This window comes from Oncorhynchus masou, unplaced genomic scaffold, assembly GCF_036934945.1.
Source record: "Oncorhynchus masou masou isolate Uvic2021 unplaced genomic scaffold, UVic_Omas_1.1 unplaced_scaffold_1406, whole genome shotgun sequence".
Classification (NCBI taxonomy): domain Eukaryota; kingdom Metazoa; phylum Chordata; class Actinopteri; order Salmoniformes; family Salmonidae; genus Oncorhynchus; species Oncorhynchus masou.
In genome coordinates, this window is record NW_027003996.1 from 134,486 (window position 1) to 149,118 (window position 14,633).

The window sequence follows — 14,633 nt, forward strand, 5'->3', positions numbered from 1 at the left end:
ATTCAGCGTTTCTCCCATCTTTTTCATATTGTCCCTCAAAACGACCGTAGGAGAATATGGGTTCCATAGATTATTCATCGTCACTTTCCTTTACTCGTTTATCATGGGGGAATAGGCCTCCTATAGAGTTATTCTCTTGAGGAACTGCAGAGTAGCCCTGGTCCTATAGGCTCTACCTCCTGACATCTCCTGGTGAGTTATGTCGCTGAGGGATCTGTCTCTGTCGCATGGAATACGTAGCTCACTGTTCAACACAAAGAGGCATCACTGACCTCTACTGTTCTACTAGTGGCTCACTGTTCAACACAAAGAGGCATCACTGACCTCTACTGTTCTACTAGTGGCTCACTGTTCAACACAAAGAGGCATCACTGACCTCTACTGTTCTACTAGTGGCTCACTGTTCAACAGAAAGAGACATCACTGACGTCTACTGTTCTACTAGTGGCTCACTGTTCAACAGAAAGAGACATCACTGACCTCTACTGTTCTACTAGTGGCTCACTGTTCAACACAAAGAGGCATCACTGACCTCTACTGTTCTACTAGTGGCTCACTGTTCAACACAAAGAGACATCACAGACCTCTACTGTTCTATTCAACACTGTTCAACCTCCCAGTGTGGATTGGTCCACCTCCCAGTCTGGATTGTTCCACCTCCCAGTCTGGATTGGTCCACCTCCCAGTCTGGATTGTTCCACCTCCCAGTCTGGATTGGTCCACCTCCCAGTCTGTATTGTTCCACCTCCCAGTCTGGATTGGTCCACTTCCCAGTCTGGATTGGTCAACCTCCCAGTCTGGATTGGTCCACTTCCCAGTCTGGATTGGTCCACTTCCCAGTCTGGATTGGTCCACCTCCCAGTCTGGATTGGTCCACCTCCCAGTCTGATTGGTCAACCTCCCAGTCTGGATTGGTCCACCTCCCAGTCTGGATTGGTCAACCTCCCAGTCTGGATTGGTCAACCTCCCAGTCTGGATTGGTCCACCTCCCAGTCTGGATTGGTCAACCTCCCAGTCTGGATTGGTCCACCTCCCAGTCTGGATTGGTCAACCTCCCAGTCTGGATTGGTCAACCTCCCATTCTGGATTGGTCAACCTCCCAGTCTGGATTGGTCAACTTCCCAGTCTGGATTGGTCAACCTCCCATTCTGGATTGGTCAACCTCCCAGTCTGGATTGGTCAACCTCCCAGTCTGGATTGGTCAACCTCCCAGTCTGGATTGGTCAACCTCCCAGTCTGGATTGGTCCACCTCCCATTCTGGATTGGTCAACCTCCCATTCTGGATTGGTCAACCTCCCATTCTGGATTGGTCAACCTCCCATTCTGGATTGGTCCACCTCCCATTCTGGATTGGTCCACCTCCCAGTCTGGCTGGCATCGTACTTACACATCCTTTAATCCATCTCTTTTTCACTCTCCCTTTTTCTCACTCACTCACTCAAGCACACACACACACACACACACACACACACACACACACACACACACACACACACACACACACACACACACACACACACACACACACACACACACACGCGCACGCACACACACACACAGTGTCTCTCATTATCATCATCATGATGAAGAAAAATAATCTGGGAGAGAAGTTATAGAGCCACATTCTCTGGCATCAACCAGGTCTCACAGTCTCTTGTCAGAATCAGACGTTCATCCATGTGTCTCAAACGTCTCGTTTCGAAGTTGTTGAAGGTCAGGTATTAACTCTGAATGGTTCAATTAAGGTTTTAAGGTTTAGGATATAGGCTTAAATCAACAACAAACAAAAACAACTTTGTATCAGTGGATTCGAACATGCAACCTTTGGCACAAGAGGTTTCCACGTTATCTCCGGACATCCCCAGGCATGGATGGACGTTGAATATTGACTTGTCTCGCGGGTGACCTGGCTGCTCAACATACATACTCCCATTCATAATTCTCAATTGTTTTATTAAATAGATACATTTTCTACTGTAATTACAGTTTATACATGTACTTACATAGTGATACAGTCGTTTAGAATAATATGTAGGAGGAACTTAAACTCTGTATTCTGTTGTCGAAACTAGTCAACTAAACCGTCCTACTGTACATCTAGATTTTAACAAGACTTATGGGTTCTCATGTCTCCATGATGGAAGATAAGCATGTTTTATTTATTTTTTTGTGTTGTACATTGTATATTTACAGAAATGTATAATTCCACAGATATTTACAATAAAGGTCCACATTGATCACTGCTTTTGAACGCACGTTGTATTTGTCCCTCTTGGATAATGAAGTCTGTTGCTTTCCAGATCATTGGCCACATATTAGAAACAACTACAGTTGATATCAGTTGAGAACAAAACGGATACTAATTGCTCTTCCGTTCATGAAACAGTTTACTCTGTACATAAAACAACGATTGATAATGGCATAGGTTGAGGGAGAGTACGTTAAACATTACACGGCGACGTTAGCCAACCGGGGATCGGAGTCCTGCTCGTACCGGTAATGGTACACTTCCATCTGGTCGCGGCACGCATCACGGATGTTGTTGAGCCACCGTTTGATGCCTCTCCGGTTCAGATAGAGCACCATGAGGAATACAATACCGATCAGCGCCATGACTATCCCTAGGAACACGTAGGACACCGCCTCCAAGTTCTCATTGAGACAATCCACGTCCTCAGCGCGTAACCGCTCCAGTGGAATCCCCTTTTTGACATCAGGCTCGGCGCACAGGAGGCGCGCAGCGTCCACACATTGGGAAGAGTTCTTTAACCAGAGGTAGAAGGACTCGAGTTCACAGTTACACCTGAAAGGATTTAGTGACAAATAAATGCGCACTCTCTTGTGACGGTACAAACTAGATATGTTCTCTTTACCAATGTTCTCGATTGAATTGTTGGTGAGAACTAAAGTGTGGAGGTTGAACGCGTCCAACCGTGAGATGGGTATGGTTTTCAATCGGTTTCCTGACAGCTCCAGCCGGTGGAGGTTGCGTAACGTTCCGGTGCCCTGCAGCGCGTTGGAGAGCTGCGCCACGGCTGGAGCAAGGAGCGAGTCGTTCAGGTAAAGAGAACGGAGCTCCCGCAGACCGTAAAACGCCCGGTCCGAAATATACACCAACGGGTTGTGGCTCAAATCCAGTAAATTCAACCTGGGGAGTCCCGTGAAAGCGTCAGCCTCGATAACCATGATCCCATTATGTGACAGTGAGAGGGTCGTTAGTTCGAGTTCCGTCCCGTTATTCGTGGAGAACGCTCCTCCCGGTAACGTTGAGATGTTGTTCCCCCTGAGTATTAACGTGGTCGCCCACGCAGGTATGTCACCCGGTAACTCAGTGTGTTCGGTATCCCGGCAGGTCACCGTCCCGGAGTCTCTGACACAGATACAGGATAACGGACACTCTTCCTCTGCTTTGACAGAAGAAAACAACAAACACACGAACACGGCCTCGGCTAATAAACAAAAACACCGGCCTTTCAGAAAAGAAAGAACACATCGTAAAACGTCACCAAAATAATACATTTTTACAATAGGTCAGTTAGACGTCTTGCACAACGTCGTTTCGAAGTGGGAGACAGGACACACTTCCCCTCTCTCTGAGGCCACAGGTCAAGTAGTTTCGTCGGTCAGTTTTCTTGAGAAGAAAAAAAACTCTCAATAGTATTTATTCTTCTTCATTCTCGCATTCCTTCTCTCTCTCGTCCCCCCCAAAATGTGTCCGGTCTCTCTGTCCTCCGGAGTTGACGCGCAGTGAGGTGACAGTATGAGTACAGTAGAATGTTGGCAGAGCTGCGACGTGAGATGGTGGAAGAGGAAGAGGCTGCGGGTTAGGGTGTGTGGACAGCAGATTATTCTCTCTCTCTGAGGTGTTTTTGACGTCTCGTTTAGTGAGTGAGTGAGTGAGTGAGTGAGTGAGTGAGTGAGTGAGTGAGTGAGTGAGTGAGACTGAGGAGAGATCCCTGTAGCACTCTCACACACTCTCACAGCACCAGCATGTGAAGAGGACACGATCCACAGAACTGACTGAATGACAGGCAGACAGACAGACTTTCCTGTTCTCCTCTCTCTTCCACCTCAACTGGTGATGGAGAGAACACCTCTAAAGCCACTTCAGCTGAGCTGATGGAACAACGTGTGTGAGAGAGAAAGAGTGGAGTCTTGTTTTCAGGTTACCAGAATAGAAGAGGAGGAGACTTGACAGTTGACACTGGTCCTGGCTAGACACCCTAATTAAATCCAACCATTAGAGTGCTACCAACTTCAACCTGTACCCCTAGCTAACTAGCCTATTACCATTAGCTTACTAGCCTATTAACATTAACCTATGAGCCTGTTACCATTAGCTAACTAGCCTATTACCATTAGCTTACTAGCCGATTACCATTAGCTTACTAGCCTAATTCCATTAACCTACCTGCATATTACCACTAGCTTACTAGCCTATTACAATTAGCTTACTAGCCTGTTACCATTAGCTTACTAGCCTATTACAATTAGCTTACTAGCCTGTTATCATTAGCTTACTAGCCTATTACCATTAGCTTACTAGCCTATTACCATTAACCTACTAGACCGTTACCATTAACCTACCTGCATATTACCATTAACTTACTAGCCTATTATCATTAGCTTGCTAGCCTATTACCATTAGCTTACTAGCCTATTATCATTAGCTTACTAGACCGTTACCATTAGCTTATTAGCCTAATACCATTAACCTACTAGACCGCTACCATTAGCTTACTAGCCTATTACCATTAGCTTACTAGCGTATTAACATTAGCTTACTAGCCTATTACCATTAGCTTACTAGCCTATTGTCATTAGCTTACTAGCCTATTACCATTAGCTTACTAACATATTACCATTAACCTACTAGCCTGTTACCATTAACCTACTAGCCTGTTACCATTGATTAACCTACTAGCATATTACCATTAACCTACTAGCCTACGACAGATACTAGTCTACTGTCTTTCTCTCAAATGCCAGTCAGTTGCTGCAACAGTGTAGGCCTAGTAGTTATACCATTGCTTTGCAGAGCCCTCAGTTGTTCAAAAGTGATTAGCTGTTATATGACTGTGTCACAATGTCCCAGCTGTCATAGCCTACTGCTTGGTATAAAGGGATGTGTTGGCCTTGAATACTGGATCATGGGTTTATTTTTCTTTTTGGCCATAAGGCATAGGATGCTGGGCCTGACTGGATGATCTATAACAGGCCTTAATTGATGATCTATAACAGGCCTTAATGGATGATCTATAACAGGCCTTAATGGATGATCTATAAAAGGCCTTAATGGATGATCTATAACAGGCCTTAATGGATGATCTACAACAGGCCTTAATGGATGATCTATAACAGGCATTAATGGATGATCTACAACAGGCCTTAATGGATGATCTACAACAGGCCTGAATTAATGGATGATCTATAACAGGCCTTAATGGATGATCTATAACAGGCCTGAATGGATGATCTATAACAGGCCTTAATGGATGATCTATAACAGGCCTGAATGGATTATCTATAACAGGCCTTAATGGATGATCTATAACAGGCCTTAATTGATGATCTACAACAGGCCTTAATGGATGATCTATAACAGGCCTTAATGGATGATCTACAACAGGCCTTAATGGATGATCTACAACAGGCCTGAATTAATGGATGATCTATAACAGGCCTTAATGGATGATCTATAACAGGCCTGAATGGATGATCTATAACAGGCCTTAATGGATGATCTATAACAGGCCTGAATGGATTATCTATAACAGGCCTTAATGGATGATCTATAACAGGCCTTAATTGATGATCTACAACAGGCCTTAATTGATGATCTATAACAGGCCTTAATGGATGATCTACAACAGGCCTTAATGGATGATCTACAACAGGCCTTAATGGATGATCTACAACAGGCCTGAATTAATGGATGATCTATAACAGGCCTTAATGGATGGTCTATAACAGGCCTTAATGGATGATCTACAACAGGCCTGAATTAAAGGATGATCTACAACAGGCCTGAATTAATGGATGATCTATAACAGGCCTTAATGGATGATCTATAACAGGCCTTAATGGATGATCTACAACAGGCCTTAATGGATTATCTACAACAGGCTTGAATGGATGATCTATAACAGGCCTTAATTAATGGATGATCTATAACAGGCATGAATGGATGATCAATAACAGGCCTTAATTAATGGATGATCTACAACAGGCCTTAATGGATGATCTACAACAGGCCTGAATGGATGATCTATAACAGGCCTGAATGGATTATCTATAACAGGCCTTGAATGGATGATCTATAACAGGCCTTAATGGATGATCTATAACAGGCATGAATGGATGATCTACAACAGGCCTGAATGGATGATCTATAACAGGCCTGAATGGATGATCTATAACAGGCCTTAATGGATGATCTATAACAGGCCTTAATTAATGGATGATCTACAACAGGCCTGAATGGATTATCAATAACAGGCCTTAATTAATGGATGATCTACAACAGGCCTTAATGGATGATCTACAACAGGCCTGAATGGATGATCTATAACAGGCCTGAATGGATTATCTATAACAGGCCTGAATGGATGATCTATAACAGGCCTGAATGGATGATCTATAACAGGCCTTAATGGATGATCTATAACAGGCCTTAATTGATGATCTACAACAGGCCTTAATGGATGATCTACAACAGGCCTTAATGGATGGTCTATAACAGGCCTTAATGGATGATCTACAACAGGCCTGAATTAATGGATGATCTATAACAGGCCTTAATGGATGATCTATAACAGGCCTTAATGGATGATCTACAACAGGCCTTAATGGATTATCTACAACAGGCCTGAATGGATGATCTATAACAGGCCTTAATTAATGGATGATCTATAACAGGCATGAATGGATGATCAATAACAGGCCTTAATTAATGGATGATCTACAACAGGCCTTAATGGATGATCTACAACAGGCCTGAATGGATGATCTATAACAGGCCTGAATGGATTATCTATAACAGGCCTGAATGGATTATCTATAACAGGCCTTAATGGATGATCTATAACAGGCCTGAATGGATGATCTACAACAGGCCTGAATGGATGATCTATAACAGGCCTGAATGGATGATCTATAACAGGCCTTAATGGATGATCTATAACAGGCCTTAATTAATGGATGATCTACAACAGGCCTGAATGGATGATCAATAACAGGCCTTAATTAATGGATGATCTACAACAGGCCTTAATGGATGATCTACAACAGGCCTGAATGGATGATCTATAACAGGCCTTAATGGATGATCTACAACAGGCCTGAATGGATGATCTATAACAGGCCTTAATTAATGGATGATCTATAACAAGCCTGAATGGATGATCTACAACAGGCCTGAATGGATGATCTACAACAGGCCTTAATTAATGGATGATCTATAACAGGCCTTAATTAATGGGTGATCTACAACAGGCCTGAATGGATGATCAATAACAGGCCTTAATTAATGGATGATCTACAACAGGCCTTAATGGATGATCTACAACAGGCCTGAATGGATGATCTATAACAGGCCTTAATGGATGATCTACAACAGGCCTGAATGGATGATCTATAACAGGCCTTAATTAATGGATGATATATAACAGGCCTGAATGGATGATCTACAACAGGCCTGAATGGATGATCTACAACAGGCCTTAATGGATGATCTACAACAGGCCTGAATGGATGATCTATAACAGGCCTTAATGGATGATCTACAACAGGCCTGAATGGATGATCTATAACAGGCCTTAATTAATGGATGATCTATAACAGGCCTGAATGGATGATCTATAACAGGCCTTAATTAATGGATGATCTATAACAGGCCTGAATGGATGATCTGCAACAGGCCTGACTAGATGATCTATAACAGGCCTGAATGGATGATCTATAACAGGCCTTAATTAATGGATGATCTATAACAGGCCTGAATGGATTATCTATAACAGGCCTGAATGGATGATCTACAACAGGCCTTAATTAATGGATGATTTACAACAGGCCTGAATGGATGATCTATAACAGGCCTTAATTAATGGATGATCTATAACAGGCCTGAATGGATGATCTATAACAGGCCTTAATTAATGGATGATCTATAACAGGCCTGAATGGATGATCTGCAACAGGCCTGACTAGATGATCTATAACAGGCCTGAATGGATGATCTATAACAGGCCTTAATTAATGGATGATCTATAACAGGCCTGAATGGATTATCTATAACAGGCCTGAATGGATGATCTACAACAGGCCTGAATGGATGATCTATAACAGGCCTGAATGGATGATCTATAACAGGCCTTAATTAATGGATGATTTACAACAGGCCTGAATGGATGATCTACAACAGGCCTTAATTAATGGATGATTTACAACAGGCCTGAATGGATTATCTACAACAGGCCTTAATTAATGGATGATCTATAACAGGCCTGAATGGATGATCTATAACAGGCCTGAATGGATGATCTATAACAGGGCTTAATGGATGATTTACAACAGGCCTTAATTAATGGATGATCTATAACAGGCCTGAATGGATGATCTATAACAGGCCTGAATGGATGATTTACAACAGGCCTGAATGGATGATCTATAACAGGCCTGAATGGATGATCTATAACAGGCATGAATGGATGATCTATAACAGGCCTGAATGGATGATCTATAACAGGCCTTAATGGATGATCTATAACAGGCCTTAATTAATGGATGATCTACAACAGGCCTGAATGGATGATCAATAACAGGCCTTAATTAATGGATGATCTACAACAGGCCTTAATGGATGATCTACAACAGGCCTGAATGGATGATCTATAACAGGCCTTAATGGATGATCTACAACAGGCCTGAATGGATGATCTATAACAGGCCTTAATTAATGGATGATCTATAACAAGCCTGAATGGATGATCTACAACAGGCCTGAATGGATGATCTACAAGAGGCCTTAATTAATGGATGATCTATAACAGGCCTTAATTAATGGATGATCTACAACAGGCCTGAATGGATGATCAATAACAGGCCTTAATTAATGGATGATCTACAACAGGCCTTAATGGATGATCTACAACAGGCCTGAATGGATGATCTATAACAGGCCTTAATGGATGATCTACAACAGGCCTGAATGGATGATCTATAACAGGCCTTAATTAATGGATGATCTATAACAGGCCTGGATGGATGATCTACAACAGGCCTGAATGGATGATCTACAACAGGCCTTAATTAATGGATGATCTATAACAGGCCTGAATGGATGATCTACAACAGGCCTGAATGGATGATCTATAACAGGCCTTAATGGATGATCTACAACAGGCCTGAATGGATGATCTATAACAGGCCTTAATTAATGGATGATCTATAACAGGCCTGAATGGATGATCTATAACAGGCCTTAATTAATGGATGATCTATAACAGGCCTGAATGGATGATCTGCAACAGGCCTGACTAGATGATCTATAACAGGCCTGAATGGATGATCTATAACAGGCCTTAATTAATGGATGATCTATAACAGGCCTGAATGGATTATCTATAACAGGCCTGAATGGATGATCTACAACAGGCCTTAATTAATGGATGATTTACAACAGGCCTGAATGGATGATCTATAACAGGCCTTAATTAATGGATGATCTATAACAGGCCTGAATGGATGATCTATAACAGGCCTTAATTAATGGATGATCTATAACAGGCCTGAATGGATGATCTGCAACAGGCCTGACTAGATGATCTATAACAGGCCTGAATGGATGATCTATAACAGGCCTTAATTAATGGATGATCTATAACAGGCCTGAATGGATTATCTATAACAGGCCTGAATGGATGATCTACAACAGGCCTGAATGGATGATCTATAACAGGCCTGAATGGATGATTTACAACAGGCCTGAATGGATGATCTATAACAGGCCTGAATGGATGATCTATAACAGGCATGAATGGATGATCTATAACAGGCCTGAATGGATGATCTATAACAGGCCTGAATGGATGATCTATAACAGGCCTTAATGGATGATCTATAACAGGCCTTAATTAATGGATGATTTACAACAGGCCTGAATGGATGATCTACAACAGGCCTTAATTAATGGATGATTTACAACAGGCCTGAATGGATTATCTACAACAGGCCTTAATTAATGGATGATCTATAACAGGCCTGAATGGATGATCTATAACAGGCCTGAATGGATGATCTATAACAGGCCTTAATGGATGATTTACAACAGGCCTTAATTAATGGATGATCTATAACAGGCCTGAATGGATGATCTATAACAGGCCTGAATGGATGATTTACAACAGGCCTGAATGGATGATCTATAACAGGCCTGAATGGATGATCTATAACAGGCATGAATGGATGATCTATAACAGGCCTGAATGGATGATCTATAACAGGCCTGAATGGATGATCTATAACAGGCCTTAATGGATGATCTATAACAGGCCTTAATTAATGGATGATCTACAACAGGCCTGAATGGATGATCAATAACAGGCCTTAATTAATGGATGATCTACAACAGGCCTTAATGGATGATCTACAACAGGCCTGAATGGATGATCTATAACAGGCCTTAATGGATGATCTACAACAGGCCTGAATGGATGATCTATAACAGGCCTTAATTAATGGATGATCTATAACAAGCCTGAATGGATGATCTACAACAGGCCTGAATGGATGATCTACAAGAGGCCTTAATTAATGGATGATCTATAACAGGCCTTAATTAATGGATGATCTACAACAGGCCTGAATGGATGATCAATAACAGGCCTTAATTAATGGATGATCTACAACAGGCCTTAATGGATGATCTACAACAGGCCTGAATGGATGATCTATAACAGGCCTTAATGGATGATCTACAACAGGCCTGAATGGATGATCTATAACAGGCCTTAATTAATGGATGATCTATAACAGGCCTGAATGGATGATCTACAACAGGCCTGAATGGATGATCTACAACAGGCCTTAATTAATGGATGATCTATAACAGGCCTGAATGGATGATCTACAACAGGCCTGAATGGATGATCTATAACAGGCCTTAATGGATGATCTACAACAGGCCTGAATGGATGATCTATAACAGGCCTTAATTAATGGATGATCTATAACAGGCCTGAATGGATGATCTATAACAGGCCTTAATTAATGGATGATCTATAACAGGCCTGAATGGATGATCTGCAACAGGCCTGACTAGATGATCTATAACAGGCCTGAATGGATGATCTATAACAGGCCTTAATTAATGGATGATCTATAACAGGCCTGAATGGATTATCTATAACAGGCCTGAATGGATGATCTACAACAGGCCTTAATTAATGGATGATTTACAACAGGCCTGAATGGATGATCTATAACAGGCCTTAATTAATGGATGATCTATAACAGGCCTGAATGGATGATCTATAACAGGCCTTAATTAATGGATGATCTATAACAGGCCTGAATGGATGATCTGCAACAGGCCTGACTAGATGATCTATAACAGGCCTGAATGGATGATCTATAACAGGCCTTAATTAATGGATGATCTATAACAGGCCTGAATGGATTATCTATAACAGGCCTGAATGGATGATCTACAACAGGCCTGAATGGATGATCTATAACAGGCCTGAATGGATGATCTATAACAGGCCTTAATTAATGGATGATTTACAACAGGCCTGAATGGATGATCTACAACAGGCCTTAATTAATGGATGATTTACAACAGGCCTGAATGGATTATCTACAACAGGCCTTAATTAATGGATGATCTATAACAGGCCTGAATGGATGATCTATAACAGGCCTGAATGGATGATCTATAACAGGCCTTAATGGATGATTTACAACAGGCCTTAATTAATGGATGATCTATAACAGGCCTGAATGGATGATCTATAACAGGCCTGAATGGATGATTTACAACAGGCCTGAATGGATGATCTATAACAGGCCTGAATGGATGATCTATAACAGGCCTGAATGGATGATCTATAACAGGCCTTAATGGATGATCTATAACAGGCCTTAATTAATGGATGATCTATAACAGGCCTGAATGGATGATCTATAACAGGCCTGAATGGATGATCTATAACAGGCCTTAATGGATGATCTACAACAGGCCTGAATGGATGATCTATAACAGGCCTGAATGACATGACAGGCACTAATTAGACAAATGTGGTTAGGCTGTTATAAGGTATTATTTAAGCCAATGGTCTATAAGGGATTTATCAGGTGACTTTCTTATTTGTCTAATATACGTGGTTATTTTATTTTTTATTTTATTTTACCTTTATTTTACTAGGCAAGTCAGTTAAGAACAAATTCTTATTTTCAATGATGGCCTAGGAACAGTGGATTAACTGCCTGTTCAGGGGCCGAAAGACAGATTTGTACCTTGTCAGCTCGGGGTTTGAACTTACAACCTTCCGGTTACTAGTCCAACGCTCTAACCACTAGGCTAACCTGCCGCCTCTACACTCCTAACCACTAGGCTACCTGCCGCCCCCTACACTCTAACCACTAGGCTACCCTGCCGCCTCTACACTCTAACCACTAGGCTACCCTGCCGCCCCGTAACATTTTATCTTGCGTGTCCGTAATTAACCATTTCTAAGGCATTTATAAATGGTGTGTTCACCACTTATTAATCATATCCCACATTAATAAACCATTTACTAATCATTAGTCTTTTTGCAGCCTCTAATCTAAAGTGTGTGTGCTATTTATACTTTATAGATTTGAGTGACAAATGGAGAGACAGACTGCACACCAGGGAGTCAGAGGCCCAGTTAAACAGAGGCCCAGTTATACAGAGGCCCGGTTATACAGAGGCCCAGTTAAACAGAGGCCCAGTTATACAGAGACCCAGTTATACAGAGGCCCAGTTATACAGAGGCCCAGTTATACAGAGGCCCAGTTATACAGAGGCCCAGTTAAACAGAGGCCCATTTATACAGAGGCCCAGTTATACAGAGGCCCAGTTAAACAGAGGCCCAGTTAAACAGAGGCCCAGTTATACAGAGACCCAGTTAAACAGAGGCCCAATTATACAGAGGCCTAGTTATACAGAGGCCCAGTTATACAGAGGCCCAGTTAAACAGAGGCCCAGTTATACAGAGGACCAGTTAAACGGGAGGCCCAGTTAAACAGAGGCCCAGTTATACAGAGGCCCAGTTAAACAGAGGCCCAGTTAAACAGAGGCCCAGTTATACAGAGGCCCAGTTAAACAGAGGCCCAGTTAAACAGAGGCCCAGTTATACAGAGGCCCAGTTATACAGATGCCCAGTTAAACAGAGGCCCAGTTATACAGAGGCCCAGTTAAACAGAGGCCCAGTTAAACAGAGGCCCAGTTATACAGAGTCCCAGTTAAACAGAGGCCCAGTTATACAGAGGCCCAGTTATACAGAGGCCCAGTTATACAGATGCCCAGTTAAACAGAGGCCCAGTTATACAGAGGCCCAGTTAAAAGAGGCCCAGTTATACAGAGGCCCAGTTAAACAGAGGCCCAGTTAAACAGAGGCCCAGTTATACAGAGGCCCAGTTATACAGAGGCCCAGTTAAACAGAGGCCCAGTTAAACAGAGGCCCAGTTATACAGAGGCCCAGTTAAAGAGAGGACCAGTTAAACAGAGGCCCAGTTAAACAGAGGCCCAGTTATACAGAGGCCCAGTTATACAGAGGCCCAGTTATACAGAGACCCAGTTAAACAGAGACCCAGTTAAACAGAGACCCAGTTAAACAGAGGCCCAGTTAAACAGAGGCCCAGTTAAACAGAGGCCCAGTTAAACAGAGGCCCAGTTATACAGAGGCCCAGTTAAACAGAGGCCCAGTTAAACAGAGGCCCAGTTATACATAGGCCCAGTTAAACAGAGGCCCAGTTAAACAGAGGCCCAGTTATACAGAGGCCCAGTTAAACAGAGGCCCAGTTATACAGAGGCCCAGTTAAACAGAGGCCCAGTTAAACAGAGGCCCAGTTATACAGAGGCCCAGTTATACAGAGGCCCAGTTATACAGAGGCCCAGTTATACAGAGGCCCAGTTAAACAGAGGCCCAGTTAAACTCCTGCCCCAGAAGGATAAGAATGGACCTTCCTGTGTGTGTATGTGTTCACACTGTGTTTGTTTGCATGCGTGAACATTAATGAATGAGTTTCTATCCCCACAGCTGCCGAATCGTGTCACTTCTGTCTCTTGTCTCCTAGATTTACAACTCCCCAGTACACAAACACACACTCTCTCTCTCTCCCCCTCCCTCCCTCCTCCCTCCCTCCCTCCCTCCCTCCCTCCCTCCCTCCCCTCCCTCCCTCCCTCCCTCCCTCCCTCCCTCCCTCTAAGTGGGTCTGTTAGTGTTGGTCTTTGGGATAAATGTTGTCAGTGGTATTACAGCACAGTGGGTTGTTGCCTGTCAGTTTTACCAGAACATGTTGGCAGGCAGAGAGAGTCAAGTGACCTCATGCAACAAACACTGGATCAGCCATTGAAGAATCTGACTTAACCTATCTAGTGTGTATC

At 42.8% G+C, this 14,633-nt stretch overlaps 1 protein-coding gene across 1 annotated transcript; it reads right to left on the minus strand.

The window, feature by feature from the left end:
* Positions 1–2,449: 2,449 nt before the first annotated feature.
* Positions 2,450–3,530, minus strand: LOC135530724 (trophoblast glycoprotein-like). The gene has a single exon (XM_064958933.1). It carries the CDS (start codon positions 3,518–3,520, stop codon positions 2,450–2,452), a length of 1,071 nt encoding a protein of 356 aa, XP_064815005.1. The 5' UTR covers positions 3,521–3,530.
* Between the last annotated feature and the right edge of the window lie 11,103 nt (positions 3,531–14,633).